Source organism: Sarcophilus harrisii, chromosome 3, assembly GCF_902635505.1.
Source record: "Sarcophilus harrisii chromosome 3, mSarHar1.11, whole genome shotgun sequence".
Lineage (NCBI taxonomy): Eukaryota > Metazoa > Chordata > Mammalia > Dasyuromorphia > Dasyuridae > Sarcophilus > Sarcophilus harrisii.
In genome coordinates, this window is record NC_045428.1 from 553,575,447 (window position 1) to 553,597,654 (window position 22,208).

Genomic DNA, 22,208 nt, shown 5'->3' on the forward strand with positions numbered 1-22,208 from the left:
GCATTCTCTGATCTTTCTCCTCTTCCCTCTGATTTATTTCATTCTCAATTTACAAGCTACATCTGCATCAGTAAAGACTGATTTGTAATTCTTTCAAGTGTGTTATGATTCACACCTATGGGGGCTTTCAGAGAACTGACCAGCCCTTAATGGGGGTTTCTGGATTAGATGTGGTCCTCATCAGGACCAGTATAGAGTTTGGGGGAACTACCTAGGATTATCAAGTGTGATATAGATGAAAATATAGAAACGGAGAATGAGGATATTGGTGAGGTAAGAAGAGAACCAGGAGAAAAGAATGTCACAAAAACCCAAAGAGAAGAGAATTTCAAGAAAAAGACAGTGATCAACAATGTACAAGGAGAAGAGAGGCCAAGAAGGATAAGGATTGAGAAAAGGCAATCAGATCTGGCAATTAAGAGAAAACTGGTAACTTTGGAGAGAGCAGATTCAGCAGAATGATGAGGTACCATTGAAGAATTCATAGAATCTCAGAGGGTATTCATGCTTCAATTAATAGCTAAATTAGATAACTTCCAATGCTAAATTGATAAATTAAAACAGATAAAGAGTAGTTAATAAAGCTCCTCAGTGATACAGTGGGGGGCGGGGGAGGAGAACCAATGGATTTAGGAATTAAAAGGCCTGGTATGAGGCTGTCTTACCATTCACTATTTGGTGTCCTGGGGCAAATTATTTATACTCTCTAAGTCTCAATTTCTTCATCTGTAAAATGCAGATAATACTTGAAGCACCTACCTACTATATCAGATTGTGAAGAAGAAATGAAATCATATGTATGTAACATACATTATAAACCTTAAAGCTCTCTCTAAGTGACAGCTATTGTTAATTCAGAGATAAAGAGAAGAATTTCATAAAAATACTCAGTGGTAAAATAGAACTAACAATAGATTGAGTTTTGAGTTCCGTCTATTACTTACTAGCTGCCTGACCATTGGCAAGCCACTTAACCTCTCAGTTTCCTCACTCATGAAAGGGACATGAGGATTGTTGGCATGGTCAAATGAAATAATAGATATATAGGTCTCAACAGCTACTAAATATTATGTAAATGTATGCTATTACTTACATCATTGCTACATGTACATAGCATCCAAAAGCAAATGAAAGAAACCTTTGTTATTTTCTTCACTCATCAAAGAAATAATTAAACAATGATCAATCAAAAAGCTAGGAATCTACCATGCCGCTCAATGAGAGATTGCCGAGTTTTTACAAGTCCCTTTTACTCTTGGGTGACTGTCACTGCTGCTCTGAGCCAGACAATGTGGTATAAGAGCAGATGGCAGACCTAAATCTGTCAACAGAGAGGAGTATGACAAAATATTTTGCTTCACAGTTGTGTTAAAAGCATTACCGTACATGTGTATCCACACCCCCTCCCAAGGTTTTAATTCATCTCTATCTGGCATCATAGTAACATGTCCATGCTTTCACCATGTGTTATTTTAACACGTTGTATTTGGTTTTAATCCAGGACAAATATCTCAGAGCCAAGTTTTTTTGGTTTTTTGTTTTTTTTTTTAACATGTTCAGTATTACTACCCTAGTACTTAGTATTCTGTGCAGAAAGAGGCAGAGCTATGACATGGAAAGGGATATTTGGTCAAGATAAGTAGAAGCAAAGTTCAGAGATAAGAAAAATAAGAAAAGATTCGGAACTAGAAGAAATTTTACAGATAGTCCATCACTATCCCCCTACCTGGAACATCATTATCCACTATAGTATCTTAGACAAATGATTCCTCAATCTCTGTCTGAACTCCTCTAGTAAAAGGAAAGTTGTTGCCCCTTTGGGCAGCTCATCATTTTGCTTATGAAGTTCGTATATATTTGCTCTCTGTATCTTCCCATCTATTGGTCTTTATCCTGTCCTCTATTGTAGTACATCTATTACAACAATAAGTCTAGGCTTGAGATTATGTTCTTCCCTTGAGTTTTTTCCAGGCTGTCTATTACCAGTTTTTTCAAACAGTTCTCATGACATAAGGTTTTAATCAAACAAATCAGTCTCCTCTGGATGTCCTTCAATTTGGCACTGGCCTATCCAAAAATTGGTTTCCAAAATAAGCATAAGACTACAGGTGGGGTCTGAGCAGGGCAAAGTACAGCAACTATATCATCTCTTTCATTCTATACATTATATTTCTCAATTAAATTTACAATCACATTGACTTTTGGGAGCTACATATTGCATTATTAACTCATGTTGAACTTGTAGACTACTATAAGTTCCAGGTCTTTTTTTTTTATAAACTGCCATGTCTCTCCTAGCCTATTATAGGTTAAATAAAAAAAAAAAAATCAACATCCAAGTATAGGTCTTCACATTTAGTCCTGTTGAATGTCATCTCATCCACTATATATCTGCCAAATTTATTCAAATTCTTTAATCTCCTTATATTTTCATCTTTGAAGTACTAAGAAGTCATGGTTATGCTTAGTTTTTCACAAGTCTCTTTCTTATATTATCTTCATAGCACTTCAAGAACATCTTAAGAGAAAATAATTAGATCAGAAATATCACCTTTCTTTTTCTAATCAAGAATCCTGAAGACTATAAATAACCTACACAAAAGAACTTTGTGAAAATCATTTACATTTTTTTCAGTTTTAGTTTTTTTTTAAACTAAGCTTTTCCAAAATTTCCATGAATGAGGGAAGTCTTAATTTTTAAGATATATCTACAAGCCCATTTTCTCCAATATGTAGAGTTTTGAGCAATAAATATACTAGTGGTAATAAAAAAGTGTTAAGATATAATGTTTATGACATACTACCAAGAATTCAACTCAGCATTTCAACAATTCCATTCAATTAAATTAAAATGCAAGGTATTATTCTGAATACAAGAGGTGAGTAAAAATAAAGTCTCTACCTTTATGAAGTTTATACTCTAGAAAGGAAGATAGAAGATTTATATAATTAACCATAACATGGTAATAATATAAGTATGTTAAGTGCTATGTTAAGTCTGAAGAAGGAAATATTACCAACCAGAGGTAGAGAGAAATGTGAAAAAGACAGTATCTGGAAATCATGGACTGCTTCACAAATTTATGTCTTTTCATGCATAGGATACCTTAAAATCATCAAAATGACCAACAAGTCAGAAATTCTGGGATATACTTAGTTAACACAACACTTAGTATCTTTGCAATTTAACTTCCCAATTTATAAAAGGAAGTCTTGTTCTTCTACAGGCTTGTTGGAATTAAATGATACAGTAAACACTGTAAAAAGCATAAAGTACCTTAACATTATTATGTTGTTAGCAGAAGTTAGCCTTATGACTTACAACTATTCCAGAAAGTAGGTTCTGAATTGTAAAATGAATGTCACCTCCCCAGTTATTGAAACAGACACATTCAAGAAGTTACTAAAAAGATTATTATGTTATTAAACCAAAGCTCTTTAAAAAGCAATCCTAAAGTCTCATTTGTATGAAGAAGTATAAATTAACACAATATCTTTAATGTACTCTAAGTCAGTCTAAGTAAAACTGAGCTTAATAACAAAAAAGTGTCTTTTCTAAAGTAGATGGGGAAGATTAAAGATCGAAATGATCTAAAGATCTTAAAAGCTAATTGTGTATAGACATAGTCATCCTGATTGGGGGAAAATTATAGACAGTTAAAAATGGGGGGAAATATAGAGAGTTAAGGATGTGGGGGGAAAAACTTTAAAAATTTAAGGAACTTCTCTCTCGCAGGAACATCAAGTTACATCTGCAGACAACAAAATGTATAGTTTTAAGCAATTTAGCTATAGAACTTCATCATATAATATAAGAACATCTAGGAAACATAAAATTCTTCCCAAATCCAATTCTTTCCATAAATAAAGAGATGTCACAGCTTGGAGAAACATTTTGGAATGGTTAAGGATCAGGCACAATGGAGAAATCTTGGGGGAATAAAAGAGGTGTAATAGAGCTGTATGTCTGACTAAACTGTTCATCAGTTTGAAGTTTGGAATTTCAAAAGACTTTTTTTTAAAGTAAAAAAAAATAAAGAAAGAGAACTCCTATTTGGCTTACTACTTTCACATACATATAACCTCAAAAGAATGAAGAGGTAAGAGCAGTGATCTTTAGGTTGTTCATGGCAACGTCTCACTCTGTGGCACTCACAGAGAGACATAAATTGCCCACAAGCAACTAATAACTGACAGGAACAAACTAGAAATAAAATAAGGGGATTTTACAAAATCTAGAAAACTGAAGAGAATATGCCTACTCATACCAACTGACCTTTCTTCACTTGGAACTAACAGTGCTCTTGATACATATTGTTGATATTATTTATTTATATCAGACTGCTACCTCTGTAATCTTGCCTTGCCTTGCCTACTTACTGTTCTTCACATACAACCATTCTTTCTGCTATCTATTTTTGCAATGACTGTCCCCACTGCTCAGAGTGTCTATTAGGAAAAGAAAAAGAAAAAAGAGTCCATGATAGTAATCCCTTCAGATTGAAAACAGTAGGGAAACTAAGGGAAAGGAAGATGTCCCTAAGAGGTGGGACAAAAATCCTCTCTGCCTTGGATAAACCTGTTTTCTACCCATGGATGACTCATTCAAAAGTGGTAGAAGGAGAAAAGAGGCAGACAAGCCTCTAGGAGAAACTTCTCAATCCGTTGTCATTACAAATGCTGTTTGTTCTGCCGAAGGTCTTCTAATCATAAGTAGGAATGGTTTTATTCTTTGTATTTGTGTCTGTAATGCCTGGTATATAACAGGTGCTTAATAAATTCTTGTTGACTAAATGAATGGATAGTTACAAGGCTCTGCCTCTAAATATTCCCTAGATCCTTTCTGAAAGAGTCTTGTTGAAGAAACCACTGAAGTATTCAGAGAGAGGTGTAATGATCACATATTCTGTCTATCAAAAATGAGCCATGCAAAGATTCTATCATATTGTAAAAGGCAACACACCTAGAAAGCAGGTATCTGCTGAACCCATTTTTCATAGTATTATTTAGCACAACATTATATATGAGCAGATCTTTTAACAGTCTCTCCTGTTCCCATTACTGCTTTCAGAATATAAAAAAGGAATTGGGGAGGGAGAACAGAATCACCAAGAATAGACAGGATAGCAGAAGTGGAGTGGAAGAACCCCTGGACGTGAAAATGGAAAAACTGGATTCTAGTTTGAGTTCTGCTTTTCAATAACTGGCTATGTTATTATGGATAAGTCACTTCCTCTCAGGGCCACAATTCTCAATTTGTAAAGTGAAAGAGCTGCACTAAGTGATGTATAAGCATTCTTCCAACTCTGTGAGTCTGAATCTCTAAGATCTCTTCCAGCACTAAAAATCGATGATATCATGAATAGAGACAGCTGCAATCCTTTTCCTTTCCCTTAGTTAGTTAAGGATAATAAAGAAATAAAGAGAGGAAGAGCATTCCATACAAACCTCCATCAAGGCTCCGAGAGGCCCGTTTGCTTGCTGTGCGCTCAAAGTGTGGAGCAGGCCTGTCAATAAGAGCACTGGCTTGTCGGGTCTGGGCTTGGGTACGGCCACTGTAACGAAATTTGGATCCCAGGGCTAGGAACCTGCTCTTGGGAATGGTTTCGGTGGATGTTAGTCTGAAAGAGATACACACATGAATATACCACATTTAGTTTCTTGATTTCAAGACCCAACTGTTGTACAGGACACAATATTTCAAGAGAAAAAATTGGTTCACAATATTTCTTATAACAACCCAAAGTAGACTAAGAAAAAAGTTATCAAAATAATTGTATTACTAATTCAGTCAGCTCTCAACCATGCTTTATTAGGATGTTTGTAATACATTAAAATTATGAATGATTATGTTAAATACCTCTTGAGTTCTTGTAATGTTCAAGATATTCTTCAATCTATCTGTTCAAACTTAGTAAAATCTTGTAACACACACACACAAAAGGGTGGCATGACACAGTAGAAAAAACACTGGATTTTGAATCCAAGGCCTAGAGGGAGCCTGTTTTTGTCATCTATCACCTGTGTGACTATTCCACTCATTTAATCTCTCTAAGCCCCTAACAATTTGGGACAATAATACTTCTCCTAGGCAAAGCACTCCATAAAACTTTACTATGTAAAAGTAAATTGATGTTTTGGGGATTTTTTTCCACTGCAGTGCTACTTAAACTTTTTCTACTTGCAATCTTTTGGCCAAGAAATTTTTACATGACCCCAAGTATAGAGGTATATAAAATAGGTATACAAATCAAACATTTATTGATAATAAATGATCATTTTGCAACCAATACATTCAGTTATGAAAGAGCCTATATAGGGTCACGGCCCAGAGTTTAAGAAGTTGTGCATTAAGCTATCTAATCTGACTATGGTTTAAATCAAATAATTCCTGTATGGGAAAAATAATTTAATTCAGCACATATTGCTCCTCTTTCCATAATTTGAGATGAATAACTAAATTATAACATATGTATTGCCATTTACATAACAGACCAATCACCTATAGTCAAATTTCACATTATAGTACATTCAAGTATTCAAGGGCATTATTTTCTAGTATTTTCCTTTCTCTTTTCTGAAACCCTACATTTTTCTTGGTTGGATTAAAATAAAAAAGATGGGAATATAAAGGAAAGAAATCTATAATGTCAATAGCTAATATCAGTCCAGAATGGGTCTAACATTTGCTTTCACAAATTATTCTGTAATGGAAATTCAAATAATATTTTCCTCTGTATTTTATCCCTGACCATTCTTTCTATAGCGATAAATAGGATATGAAACATAAAATGGGACAATAATAGAACCTCCCAAGGTTGTTGTGATAATCAAATGAGATCATATTTGTAAAGTGCTTTGCAAACTTGAAGCACCATATGAATGCTCACTATTAATAGTAGCAGTTATGTAGTAGTAGTATTAATAGTGATGTTTAGTTCTATCAATAAAAAGTTATAAAAAAGAAAGAAAGAAAGAAAGAAAGAAAGAAAGAAAGAAAGAAAGAAAGAAAGAAAGAAAGAAAGAAAGAAAAAAGAAAAAAGAAAAAAAATTAGTGATGTTTGAGGAGCCTAGTGAGAAGGTCTCCCCACTAACTTGCCTGCCAAACCCTATGACAGGAGGGAGACTTCCTCTGTGTGTAGAAAAGTGCTAGAACATGACCTCATGAAAATAAAAGAGGGGAAAAGCTTTCCTGGCTTCTTCTGACTTTCTAGAGCAGCTGAGATTCAAGGCCAGAAGTTGTTTGAAGTCTTACTCCCATTATGCAGCAACCTCTAGGTTCCCACAAAGCATACTTCAAAAGCCACCAGCAGGGGATAAAGAGGTTAGGAAATAGAAACCCTCATATTTTAGTATACTAACAAGTTTTCCCTTTCCTATTGTTTTCTGGTCCTGCCTCTAGACTACAGAGAGGGCTACAGAGGTTCCAGGAAAGAAAGGGAATTGTCTTCTTTCACCCACCCATAGATTAAATAAATATTAGAGCATGTCTGCTTGAGTCTGTTCCCTACTCAATAGGGAGGATTTAGCTTATTATGGATTACTGAAGATGATCATACTCAAACTGGACAGAACACCATTCAATCTTACAAAGAAGCACTGTGCTAACATTTAATTACTGCCTGTCAAATTAAATTATAAGAGAGTTTAAAAGGAGAACATTTGTCCTTGAAAAATACTTAAGTAAGAAATATACCTGAAAAATGTATGATGTTCTACGCATACTTTCCACAATTTCTTAGCTGCCCGATAACTTGGAAGTTTGAATCCGATGGTACTTTCATATTGCTCATGCTATTAAAAATAATAACAAATAAAAGATCAAATACTTAATGCTCTCATAAGAATAGCTCTGTATCCACAGAAATATAGACTTCTGAAAGCCTATACTGCTCCAAATATAGATTATCCCAGAAATATAGGGCAATACCACTAGTCATACAATTAAGTTGGAAGGGATCTAGTCTAACCCATCAAAACAATAATTTCCCCGTGCATTATCTCTAAGTAGCTCACTAGCCTTCACTTGAAAACTCCCGGGGATGGAGAATTCATTGCCTCCTAAGACAGCACATTTCATCAAATATGTGGATTATCTAACCTCTGTGTTTTTCTTCTCCCTCAGCCTTGTTTGTTTTGAGACCACCTGACTCCACACAATGACCAGTGAAGGAAACTCTAGGTGATTCTCAGAATCAGTCACAGTAATTACTCATTAGCAATTCCAATGATAGTATTTGATTAGGAAATTCAGAATAATGACCTAAACCAGATTCTGTGGATATATATATATCCCCTTGTTTCCATTAGCATAAGTATTCAACAGCTGGCTACTAATATTTTTCATTCTGCTTTCATAGAAGATACACATACCAAGCCTAGAAAATTGGGGGGGGGGGGGAGAGGGAAAGCTGTCTAGTCTGCCTCTGGCTTCTTCCTTTTCTAATACATCTTATATAAAGAAAATCTTACAATCATCTATCATTTAATGACGTAACTCACCTTTTCAGAAAATTAAGGCTTGCAAAGGCCTAATTTACTGAATTAAATGTTTAATTTGCCTGTCATATATTTATCATATCAAAATATTTAAATGTGCCTCTCATAAGTTTTTTATATCTTAACTGCCTACATAATTGTCTGCATGTTTGTTTTTTTTACCTAGTTAACAACAGCTAGACACAGAAGTTTTGAATTAGGTGAAGAATAAATGCTTTAGTGACAACACAGTGTGTTAGAATAAAAAATAGGACTGGGCTTGGAGTTAGGTGCCCTGGGTTTTAGTCCTGGCTTGGTCATTCACACTGGACAAGTATAGGTCTTTTGAGACTTCAGTTTTCTCACCCATAATCTAAAAGGTTGGATTAGATTCTTCAAATCTCCTTATAGCTTTTAACATTCTATTAATCTATGCTTTCCCCATTATTTCTTTATCTTTTTCAGTGTCTAAAAGTGCTCTCTTTTTTTTAATTGTAGAAACTTTAAAAATGCTTTAAAATGTTTTCGTACTGCCTAACAAATACAAAAATGTTTATGGTAGACCAGTCTTCACCAGCAGGTGGTAGTATACACAAAAGAATGAATCATTTACACTATTAAAAATTGCCTACAAAACAAAACCAGGTCATTAGGTATGTGACTTGACACATAACTATATCAAAGCCAGCAGCAATATGGCTCTAAAACTAGGTGATTCTTTTTAAGAGTTCAACAGAGATACTAGATTTTAGTTACTAGGAGAAGACTCTGGAATACCCATGAAAATGGAGGATAGGGGAATGAATAGATAATTGCAATTCTTAAGTAATTCAAACACAGTTCATGCTTAACATTAGTGTCAAATTACTTTACTACGTTTTTGCCAGCATAAGCAGGCAACAAAATTGACTAATCTGTATTTCTTAGAACAGTATCCGCTACACAGCAAATCCTTAATAACTGCTTATACACTTGACTTGTCTGGGCTCCTCTACATGGTAGTTGACAGTTTTCCAACTAGCAGAATATGCAGTGTTTTCAAAAGCTAGAAGCTCTGAGTTCAGATCCTAACCCTGCCACTTTTTATCTCTATTGCTTCCTTGCTTCTCTTCTCTGGGTCTCAGTTTCTTCAGAGGACCCTTAAAGTCTATTCCATTCCCAGTGAGATAACCTAGAGGCCAGCAGCAAGACTGAGGAATAGAAGCACCAAGGATCTAATCACCCAATGCACAATTAGCTCCTGAATAACTGGGGGGGGGGGGGGGGAGAAGGGGCGCGGCCATCATGAAACTGTAATAGAGAAGCATTGTCTCTGCTGAGACTATAAGCAGTCTGAAGGAAAACCCAAAGACCTCATACCTCTCCAGGTCGAATCTTTATAAAAAAGCTGCTACGCTTATAGGAAATCTTCAGCACTTTTGGCCAAGGAAAACGATTAATTCTCAGCTTGTCTTTGTAAACAAGAAGGCCACTGGAACACACTCCCAGTATGATGTCCACTCCCTCCAAATCCTGAAAGAGTAGCAAATATACATCTCAATCTTGCACAAAAAACTTTTATTTATGTATACAAAAGTGATTTTCCTAAAATGCCATTTTGATCAAGTTGCCCCATCTCCAGAGGTTCTCTATCACTTTAGGATCACATACATTTGTCATTTAAACTCATTCCCAACCAGGTCCCATCTCATTTTTTCAACTTACACAACCACTTATCTCCCCTACACACTCTTAATATCCAGTCCAACTGACTTTCCTGCTGCCTTGTCACATATACCACCATTTCCCACCTTTGTGCCTTTGTCCCAGCTGTACTCCTTGCCTAGAATATGTTTCCTCTTCAGCTCTGCCTCTCAGAATACCTGTTCTGTCGAGACAAAGCTCAAGAGCCGTCTTCTCCTTGTCACCTCCTGACTTATAAGATAATGGAATGAGGAACTAACATCAGCTTTGTACATTTTTAAATACATCCTTAATATGTGTATGCTATCTCACCCAATAAAAAGTAAGCTTCTTGGGGCAGAAACTATTTGGGTTTTTTTCTTTGAAACCCCAGTTCCTCATCAGAGCCTGGCAAGTAGCAGATCCTTATGTGTTTGTTGATACAATGGTTTTTGTAGGGTTGCATATATTATGTATATGTTTATATGTGTACATGTTAACTTCTCAATGGATTGCAAGTTCCTTGGGACAAGTGTTTAATAAATACACACTGATCTAGTAATATAAATATACACTTAATTAATTAATATACACACACTTTCTATGTATCTTTCCCTATTAGCTGTAGAGAGCTATCCCGTATAAGAACAAATAAAAAAAAGGGGAAAAGTAACCAAGATATCAAACAAGTTTGTCTATGCATTAAAGGCACAATCATATTAATAATGCCAATTAAACAGTATATGACTTAAAACCTTATTCCTCGGGCATTATTACAGTAAAAGGCAGGGAGGACATAGAAGTATGGAATCACTCTCCACTTAGATATTTGATCTCCTTTACTACATTGCAAGTTACTTGAAGGGTCATCTTATTCCTTTTCATAGCTTACACAATTTAGGCACTTGTTAAAACATTTGGTGAATAAGCTCAAAGTTATCATTACCTTTGCTTTATGAAGATCAACTCCATACATGGACAGCTTTTTGGCATTCTCAAGAAATTCCAGGTCAGCCTGGGCTGGAGTCATAGACCTTTAAAGAGGGGAAAAAAAAGGGTAAATATTATCATTTACCTAATGAATAATAATAGCTTGCATTTATATATTGCTTTTAGTTTGCAAAGCACTTCACAAATATTATCTCTTTCAAACTTCACAAAACTCCTGTGAGATAAGAACTATTTACTGTCACAATTTATAGATGAGAAAACTAAGGTCCAGAGATGAGACTGACTTGTTCATACAATTAGAAAGTATCAGAATCTACATTTGAACACAAATCTTCTTAAGTCCAAGTTAAATATTCTATCCAGTACAGCAATCTGTCTTTCAAAAGAGCTCTTTTTCAGGTAAAGATACCCAGATGTAGATGTCATACATACATATATACATACATACCCCCTCCAATGAAACCTACAAAAATATTCTGCAAATCTTAAGGTTTTTTTATGAATATGAATTATCATTATCATTGCTCTAGGGCCTCAAGGTGGTATGGAAGTGACCCCTGGATTCTCAAAAGCTATGTCCACAGGACAGAAGTACTAGTAGTTCCTACCCCAAGCTGACAGAGGATGAGAAATGAATCGCTGTCCAAAACCAGCCTAGCAAAGTGTCCTGAGCTCCAGCGTAAGAAAGCTGTGTGCCAGGTGAAGAATTTCTAAATCTCAGCAACATACTGTGATGGCAATACTAAGACATGGGTGTGTTATAATGTTCATCAATGGAAATAGCACCCACATTGGTAGGGGTTACATATCTTCTGAAGTACTGGAGAAACAGATAATAAACCTATCATAATAGTATGATACTATGAAGTGGTGGCTTTTTAGAAAACAGTGAGGAATTCTGTAAATGAACTTTTGATAATTTTGTTTTCATGATCACTTATATTTCTCACTGTATACCAACACCTATCTCCTCCTCTCATAATAAAAGACAAATAATTTATAAAACAATCAGTACATCAAAAAAGTTTGATATTGTATCCATTATCCCACACTTATGCTTCTACATTTCTAAAAATAGATGGAGAGGAGATATCATCTTATATTTCCTCTATGGGGAGAAAGTCAGTTATAATTTCAAAGCATTTAGTATTATTTTATTTTCTCCATTTACATTACTCGAATTATTATAGATATGCTATTTTTCTAACTCTGTTTACCTCACTTTACAGGAGTTCATGTAAGTATTTTCCCTGTGTTTCCTTTTATTCAACATGTCAATCCTTTCTTGTAGCACAGTGACATTTCATTACATTTATGGCTCAAACTTACTTAACCATTGCCCAACTGATGAGCTTCTACTTCAATTCTTTGCTATCACAAAAGAGTGCTGCTATAAATATTTTGAGTTATATCAAGTTTTTCTGGATCTCCTAGAGGTATATGCCTAGCAGTAGCATCTAAAATTACTGGAATTTTCATTAGGAAGGGATCTTTTAAAAAAATGGTGACAAGCAACTATCCTATAAAGATTCCTTTTTTTTTTTTTTTTTTTTTTTTTTTTTTTTTTTTTTTTTTTTTTTTAAAGATGATACCTACTAGAGGATTTCCTTAATGCTTATTCATCCCTATTCATCCTGGCAAAATCTCTATCACACCACTTTCCAGCAGTGTAAAGAAGGCAAGCAAATTGAATCCACTGAGGGCATTGTGCAATTTCCAATATCCTTTTAGTTGCCTTTTATATCTCAATACTCCTGAATTGAGCTATTCTGGGAATTAAATGTGAGGGCAGCTGAAGTTACTTAACAGGACTCTTAATGGGGGCAGGCTAGATGAAAGGGAAATTTTCTGCTAACAGATGGTATCCTGCCCACTGATCTAAACAAAACAACTCTGGTTAATAGAAGCATCCAAATAATGGGGCTCTCTCTTGCTATTAAGATGTCCTCATTAGCAGGCAAATGCTGAATTAGATTTGTTTAAAAACAATCAGCGTTATTGTATAAACACTCTAGTTTGATAGTGTTTGCTTCTCCTTTTGTCAGTTTCTTCTCAACTGCAAAGTGATCAGGAACTGTTATGTTTTTCCCCCCACTGTTATGACAAAATCATTACTCCAGTGCACTGCAATTCAAACCAATAAAATATAATTTCTTCATAACAATAATGTAGCCACATCCCCAAGGAAAAGCTATGTAAATGCCTATTTCCCATAGGACTGCACCAAGCTACATAATGCATCTCCCTTTAACCAGACAGTCTCTACAATCCATCTGTCTTAACCCTCATTAAAAAGAACAAAGTGTCACCAGAGAAGGAAAATTAAAATTAAAAAAAAAAAAAAAAACCTCAGGAGAGATGCATCAGATTTACTAATGATTTGGCCACCCTAAATGATCTTCCATTACATTCTAAGAAATTATACCTAGATTTTATTTACTTATTGACTATAGATAAAAGATGCAGAAGAGAAAATAATATATATGTGTAAGAACTGTGTGGCCACAAATTGTGGCCAAAAGTGAAAAAAGATATATTTTCGCTGGTCAAAGTCAAACCGTGAAAAGCAGCATGGTGCACAAACCCCTGTTCCTTAAAGTCAGAAAGTCCACATTCAGGTCTTTCTTCTATTTGCTAGCTAGCTACCTGACCTAAGGATTAACAATACCAGTAAGTATCTTTGTCCCCAGGACTAAGGACTCTCCAGCTAAAGGGATAGTTAGGATGCCATTGGTACCATCTAATAGATGGAAAAAGCAGAAGAAATGCTAAAACAAATTGTGCATTTATGATATAGGAAGAATAGTAGGGGAAACTGTGCAGTGACTTGTGCTGAGCGTGTGATGTTTATGTTTTTATTACCATTGAGTGATTGTCATCTGCAATCTCATTTCTGAATTCAGAGAAGGGACTCAAAGTTGCTAAAGTTGTTAAAGAGAAGGAACTCAAAGTATACCTCTCTACTCTCATGTTGTTAAAGAGAATAATTGTCCTAAAAGAAAAACAAGCTTTAGATGAACAAAAAAGGATCTAAGGTATAGGAAGTAAAACCTAGCCCTTATCATGATTCTAGAAAGTAGAAGATTACACATAAAAGAAAGGAAAGGAACATCTGTGCAAGTAAAACCTCTTCCTGAATAAGTAAGAGGAGCCAGATGCTCTGAGAAAGAAGCAGCTTCCTAACTTCCAAAGAATGAGACACAGAAACTATCAAGAGATTATCCATGGCAGCCCTGTTTTTAGTGGCTAGAAACTGGAAAATGAATGGATGCCCATCAATTGGAGAATGGTTGGGTAAATTGTGGTATATGAATGTTATGGAATATTATTGTTCTGTAAGAAATGACCAGCAGGATGAATACAGAGAGGCTTGGAGAGACTTACACGAACCGATGCTGAGTGAAATGAGCAGAACCAGGAGATCATTATATACATATACTGTATGAGGATGTATTCTGATGGAAGTGGATTTCTTTGACATAGAGAAGATCTAACTCAGTTTCAACTGATCAAGGATGGGCAGAAGCAGCTACACCCAAAGAAAGAACACTGGGAAATGAATGTAAACTGTTTGCATTTTTGTTTTTCTTCCCAGGTTATTTTTTTACCTTCTGAATCCAATTCTTCCTGTGCAACAAGAGAATTGTTCGGTTCTGCACACATATATTGTATCTAGGCTATACGGTGACATATTCAACATGTATAGGACTGCTTGCCATCTGAGGGAGGGGGTGAAAGGAGGGAGGGGAAAAGTCGGAACAGAAGTGAGTACAAGGAATAATGTTGTAAAAAAAAATTACCCAGGCGTGGGTTCTGTCAATAAAAAGTTATAATTAAAAAAGAGAGAGAGAGAGATTATCCAGCAAGAGTCCAGTCTTGACTCATCCATGAACTGGATTTAAGTAAAACTGAGTTGCACAAAATCATCAGCCTGACTCTATTCCAGAGTCACTGAAGTCCAGAGGCAGGACAAGAGTCAGGAAGATTGGAGATGGCTCAGCATTCAATGGATGACTGGTGTTCACCTAACAAAGGTTGTTAATAATCTATTAGATGATTGTCTTGAAAATGCAATTAAATGGTCTTTAATTAATATGAATGAGGCTGGAAAAAGATTGTCTGTGCTTATCCATAGAGGGAAGCTACATTGAAATACATAGACATTCACAGGAGGAAAAATCCAAGAAAAGAACTAGTAGTAAAACCCCACAATCTTATATTATGCTTAATATTATATATGCTATATATTTATGCTTACACACAAATACCCAAAGTTTAGGCAATAAGAGAAATGTAAGGGGGAAATTTTGATGTTATAGATATCACTGAAGCTTGGTGTAATGAAAAGAAATAGATAGGTAAAAGGGAAGGGATAGATAGCACTGAATAGAAAGAAGGGATGTTCATGTGAGAATATCCAGGAGTCACAGGAGGAAGCATATCAGAGAATATATGGATGGAGGTCAATGGAGGGAGAAATATTTTGTCAGAATTATATTATAAACTACCTGGATTGGAAGACAAAACAGATGAAGTTTGAGAAATATATCACAAGCCTGTCACTGTCATCTGCTGATGTTATCTCGTTGCCAAAAGCAGAAAAGCTAACAACTTCTTTACTGTTCCTTAGTCATAATCTCTTCTTTCAGAAGATAGAGAAAACAATAAGTATGACTTCTATTCTGGATCTGACTCTCCTGAAGAGAGAGTGAAACTGTTTGCTGGAGAAGAAATGATGGGCATAAGTGGCTATTTATTCCTTCCCAGAGTGTGTGATTGAGGAGAAAAAATTCAAGCATAGTCTAACATGCAACCTACATTTGGGGAAAACAGATTCAGAGGTATGATATGGTTATATGTGGAATTTGCCAATCAATTTAAAGATTTTTAAAAAGAAATCTAAGAAAAATGGTAGCAAGTTTCATCCTAAAGATGAATACAAGAGCATCCATGGCTCTTGTAAAAAATGCTAAAAAAAAAAAAAAAAAAAAAAAAAAAAAAAGTTATTTGTTTTGTTTTGGTTTTTGGGTTGTTTTTTGTTTTGTTTTGTTTTGCTTTGCTTGTTTTGTTTTATAAACACCAATTTCAAAGAAAACACAACGAATTTGATTAAGTAGATGGGATGGTGATAACTGACAACAGAAAAAAGACAGGAACTAATCAATTCTGAAGATTTTTCTTTTTACTTCTGTTTTCTCTCCCAAGGAAAATAATCTTTGTGCTGAAAATAACAGGGGGGAAAAGATCATTAAAGAGTTCATACCCAAGATAATAAATAAGAAAATAGTAGAAGAGCACCTAGTTGCCCTTGATAAATTTAAGCCATTTGGTATAAGTGAACTACATCCTCAGGCACAAGATCTCATAGAGCATTTATTTTGCTCCTTTTAATGAATGAGTTACTTTATGTTAGTATTTATTTGTAAGAATATATACATTCTATATGTATCCTTGACCAAAGGTATAAAACATACCACCCTACAAAGACAACATTCTGCCAAAGCAGATCAGAATGTAATTAAAGAATATTAAATAAAAATACCACAGAATATAGTAAATATGTGATTTTCTAAGTCAATGTACTTCCCATAGGGAATCTTACCTATGGATTAATAGTATCCCATCTTCCTAACTCTGATAAGGACAAGATTTGGGGAACAAAAATGAGAATAGGGTTTCCGGTAGGCAGGGAATTAAACGATAAGGTTTAGTGGCAGGGAACCAAATGGAGAGATTTGGCTCCCCTGCAACCCTTTGGAATTTGGCGCAAGGGTAAGGAATTTCGGGGACTCCCTTCTGGAGGCGCAGAGATTCTCAGTAAAGGAATTTATAGACACGAAAATCTAGAATGATAAAAGAAGTTTATTATAAGGAAGGTTAGAAATCCTGTTGGAGAGGCATAAAGTCTCGTTAGGGACATAAGTGAGGGTAAAAAGAGGGTGGTACTGGAAAAGAATATTCCAGTGGACAGAAGCTCCTTGGCATAGCAAGCATAGCATAGCTGGCATGTTTGGAACCTCTGCAAAGAGAGGATTTTAGTTTGTCTCTTTTATATTGGGTATCTTAGTGGGGGCTGGGGCATCGAGCAGGTCCGACCCCGTAGGGGTTGGGGCAGCACAAGCGAATAAGACCTAGTGGGGGCTGGGACAGCCCCCTATTGGATCTCCTATTGGAATTCAAAGGGATGCTTTTTGACCAGAATTTGTAATTGAATCAAAGTTTCTGGCATCCTGAAAGACAATTTGTCTGGGGAGAATATGCCTCAGGCAGAGGGGCTGAGAATCTAAAAGGAATCACAGATCAATAGGAAATACAGTTTCTTAAAGGGACTACAACCCTCTTCAAACCCACCCCACTTCCCCACCTGAGGCCATTTTCTATTTGAGTATCACACTATTGAACTAGACTACTCTATTAAACTTTATGATGGACTTAATATTTATTACCTTGTTCTATATAGGATAATTAAATAAATTGAATCATTGACTTTAAAAATATTATTTATTCTAAACTATATATATATATATATATTTTTTTTTTTTTATCTATTACTAACAGTATCTTAGAACTGGAAAGAACCAATAGAGATCATTCCATCTGAACCTATCATTTAACAGAGGAAACTGATGCTCAAGAAGAAATGACTTGCTCAAGTTTTCATGAGTAACTGATTCACTAAAATTAACAGTTTACTGGCAAAGACAACACTGAACAGATCTTCTAACTTCAAGTCCCCAGAGTTTCTTCCACTATACTATGCCCTCTTAATTAAAAGACTAATTCCTCACTATTGTAGTAAAAATTTCCTTTCCTGGTTATAGCATTAATTTTAAAAGATGAAGCTGATTCCTAAGATTGGAAAATAACACAGCCTGGGAAGAGGTTAGATGCCTCTGGAAGATTTCAGACCACCAGGATGTTACATTTAATAAGTTAATACCTCATTCTTTGTACACAGGGATTGAAAGCTCCAAAAGTACCTAAGGAGGGAATTTTGGCACATACTATAGTTCATTAAATAGAAGTTAAAATTACGTCTCACTGTATTTATTTATTTAGTACAAGTGGGGTTAGGATGAAGTCACTTCAAGGTATCCAATGTTTGCTGACAGCCTTTTAGCAAGGTTAGTTGATATTGATTAAGGATTTCACTTCAAATAATTAAGAAGAGGCAACTGACAAGTTTACATATTTCCCTAGTTCTCATAAATGGAAAGCAATTAATTTTAAAGTCTTATTTGCTAGGGTAAGTTTGAAGTGTTAATTATAGTTCCAAAGTGCCCCCTGGGCACAAAGCCACTAGGTAAAGACTGGCTCCACTTACATAGGCTGAAATCTCTTTTCCCTGGAGAAGAATTGTATTTTTCACTGCAGAATAAAATGCTTCTTGTAGAGTCTTTGCTCAGGTAAACATTTCTATGGGCTAGTAAAATCCTCTGTGTTCTGAGATAACTGAAAGTTCACAAAATCCTAAAATTTAGATGTGGAAAGGACCTTGAGATCATCTGGTCTACTTCCCTCATTGTATATCTGAGAAAACTGTGGCCCAAAGGGAGAAAATAATTTGTCCAAGGTCACAGAATAAGTCATGAAGCTGGGATCAGACGCTGGGTCTCCCTCCTTATGATCCAATCCTTTCTTCTATATTTTCTGTTTATCTAGAGAAAAGGTAAGAGCCAGAAAGCTGGCTGCCTCCTCCTGACCTTTTTTATTCTCCAGTCAAACTGGGCAACTTGCTGCCTTCCTCAAGCATCTATTCCTCTCTCCCCCATGCTAGGCTTTCTAACTCTGTATTTCCTCATATTGCTCTTTATAGTTAGGATTCCCTTTCTCTCCCACCGTAACAATTTCCTATCTTTTGACAGGTAAAAAACATTACTGACAAGATACCAATGGCCCTGGACACAATCAGTAGAAATGTGATTTTATAACTCATATCAAACCACTGACAAGACTCTAGGAAAACCCAGTAATCCCAGACTGCAGGTTTCCCTCAGGTAATATTAGTAGAGAGATCAAGAAGAAAATGGTATTTAAAAAAAAGAAAGAAAAGGTAATAGGTTAAAAATTGCCAAGGAACAAAATACAATTCAGTTGCCTTACAACCTTATCCAGGAAGTAACACTTGAACCTTCCTGAGTCTAAAGTTATTGTCTCCATTATGTCACTAAATTAATTGTTTTGGTTTAAAAAAAAAACACAATTCTTTAATCTATCTCTAAATGATATCAAAAAAATATTTTCAACGTTCCATCTGCATGCTGAAAAAATTCTGCAGTCTACTTTGCAGGTCTCTGACATCATTTATTCATTGGCACCTTTCCAGGATGCAGATTATATATAAAGTACTGTAAATGAATATGCTGAAAAATACTTCGTAGCAAGCTCATTTTGGAGAGCAATCAATCTTGGCAGTTCAATTTGGAAGCAGCTACTTAACTAGATTTTGAAGTGATCCGATCAAGGCACTGTTTGGATGATCTTTTAAGATATCTGTCCCTCGGGCACCATTTAAAATGATCTCATTTGGACCTCCAGATTTGGGTTACATTGTTAACTGGGAGCATTCCAGAGAAGGTCCCCACTAATAAGAGTATTCAAATACACTTCACTGAAAATACTTACTCCTTATGGCAGTTAAGGAGGATAAGTACACTAAGGTTGCACTCAGAGCAATTGCAATTGAGTAACTAGTCACTTTTTGATGATGATGGTTCCTTATAATTTAGTCACCTCATCTCATACCCACAATCTGTTATTCCAAGTCCAGTTATTCAGACTCAGGTTAAGACAATAACAACAATTCAATTGTCAATTCATTCTAAAGAAGGGACCCCAAAACTCTAAAAATCCTTTAAGGAGAAAATTTCCTTCAACTCTACCTCATTGAGGGACCCCACCAGAGGGAAAGCAAACAAGACAGTTTCATTCTGTTATTTAGCAAAAGGAATTCCAATCCTATTGAATTGAAGAAACTCATTGAATTCCAGCTCAAGCTGAATCCCAGCCAACTTGGGACTCCATCCATGAGTTCCCTTCAACTTGTAGCCAAAGCTCCTCTTATAAAAGAGCCAAACTTAAATCCTGTCTTTGCAGAGGTTCTAAACATGCCATGCTATGCCATGCTAGACTATGCCATGGAAACCTCTGCCCACTGGAATAATATTATTTTCCAGGGCCATCCTCTCTTTATCCTCACCTATTTCCCTAACCAGACTTTATGCCTCTCTGTCAGGATTTCTAACCTTACTTCCCAATCCTTATAATTAAACTTCTTTTATCAATCAAGATTTTCGGGTTTGTAAATTCCTTTACAGAGAATCTCTGCACCACCAGAAGGGAGTTCCCCAAAATTCCCTACCCTTGCACCAAATCCCAAGGGGGTGCAGGGGAGCCAAATCTCTCCATTTGGTTCCTTGAACCCCGAACCTGCCACTAGACCTTATCATTTAACTCCCTGACCACCAGAAACCCTAATCTCATTTTGGTTCCCTAAATCTAGACCTTATCATTTGGTTCCCTACTAAAGGGAACCCCAAAACCTAAACCTCATCAATTCCAAAGTAAATCACTCATAGAGCACAGCACAAAATTTGGTGAAAGGAAAAAAGCCAAAACAAAACGGATAAAGTTAATGTTCCCAATATCCCTAAGATTTAGTGAAGGGGGAGGGGGGTATTAGTAGTGGCATCAATGAGATAAGAGTTAAGAATATTTGAGGTATGTTAGTGATTATTGAATTTCTGACTCCTTCAATAATTTTGGTCTGTTACAAAGTCACTGGCTAAGAGGGAGGAAGTTTGAAAGAAAAGACAGCAATTTCAGTAGAGAAGTCAGGAATTAATAAAATAAAAAAGGCTCCTATCTTTCTCTGTGAAATAGATTAAAGATACTAATCATCATGTTAACATTTGAATAGTGTTTTTTTTCTCTATGAATACCAATGCACCAAGTAAGATAATTTCATAATTTGAAAGAGATAAAGACATCAAACAAATAAATACAATGAGTCATTCAGAAAACTAGAATTCAAATTCTAGGAAATAAAGATAAGACCCTGTGGTCATATTTACCTATATGACTTATGAAGTTCCATTACTTTCTCTTCAAGCTCTTTGGTCTGATTTGGGGCCAGTTTGAACTCACTAACATAATCAGCACCATGAAGTTCTGGGTCATAGTCTCCCAATTCAGACTGGACAGTGTAAGAACTCAGCAGAGCTAAAGTGGCAAAAGAGCAGGGTAGCCGTCCTGTAACAATGTCCTGCCGAAGCTGAAGACATAAGTAATACCTGCAGTCAAGAGGGGAAAGCAGTATCACATTAGACTACTTTACAGCAAGAAAACAATCATTTGGAAAAATTTGGGAAAATTAAGAAACATGATTTTTATTAAATAGCCACACATTCTATTTTATGTGAAAAGATATCACCAGTGTCACAGTCAGGAAACCACGCCTTGGGGTGACTGGGCACACTAGTGCCAGGTGTCCCTTATGCCCAACAACAGTCCTCCTTCCTACTATTCCCCATCCTAGAGATGACCAGTGGCAAGAGGAGGGCCCATGCTATAGGCTACTACATAGAGAGTCTCTCTGCATAAATACAAATAATAGGCATGTAGATCTAACCCAATCTCAGCTTACTTTGTTAGTTCAGAGTTCTCATAAGGCTGGCTTTGTTAATATTCTCTAAACCAACTAGGGGATAACAAGTAACTGATATTAATATCATCTGTGGAGCTCCTTATAATTCATAAAATGCTATCCATACATTATTTATCTTCATCAAAACCCAATGACATATGCTAGACAGGTATTATTATCACTATATAAAATATGAAGAAACTCAGGCTCAAAGTTGGGCGTATGTATGTATGTATGTCTGAATATATCTATGTATCATGTCTATATAAGACCATGAGCATGCTTTGCTCAGGGAAAACAAAAAGTAAAAAGAGGAATTGGAGTAACCTACAAATCAGCAATAGACTTTGTTAATTTAAAACAGGTTATTCCCAAATATTTAGAAAAATACTGCCAGGTCACTGAAAATTCAAACCTCTCCAAATTGAAGACTCTAAAAAATGATTATATTAGAGTCTCTTTGAATTTTGTA

At 35.6% G+C, this 22,208-nt stretch overlaps 1 protein-coding gene across 31 annotated transcripts in view; it reads right to left on the bottom strand.

Annotated features, from left to right (window-relative positions):
* EPB41 (erythrocyte membrane protein band 4.1) overlaps positions 1–22,208 on the bottom strand; it is a 210,193-nt gene that overhangs the window by 58,334 nt on the left and 129,651 nt on the right. For all 31 annotated transcript variants that reach the window (XM_031962445.1, XM_031962435.1, XM_031962426.1 and 28 more), the window contains exons 7-11: positions 21,165–21,383; positions 11,087–11,174; positions 9,838–9,990; positions 7,697–7,794; positions 5,449–5,621 (exon numbers count right to left, since the gene is read on the bottom strand). In XM_031962445.1, the coding sequence (XP_031818305.1) occupies positions 5,449–5,621; positions 7,697–7,794; positions 9,838–9,990; positions 11,087–11,174; positions 21,165–21,383 (731 nt within the window). The remainder of the gene's footprint in view (positions 1–5,448; positions 5,622–7,696; positions 7,795–9,837; positions 9,991–11,086; positions 11,175–21,164; positions 21,384–22,208) is intronic.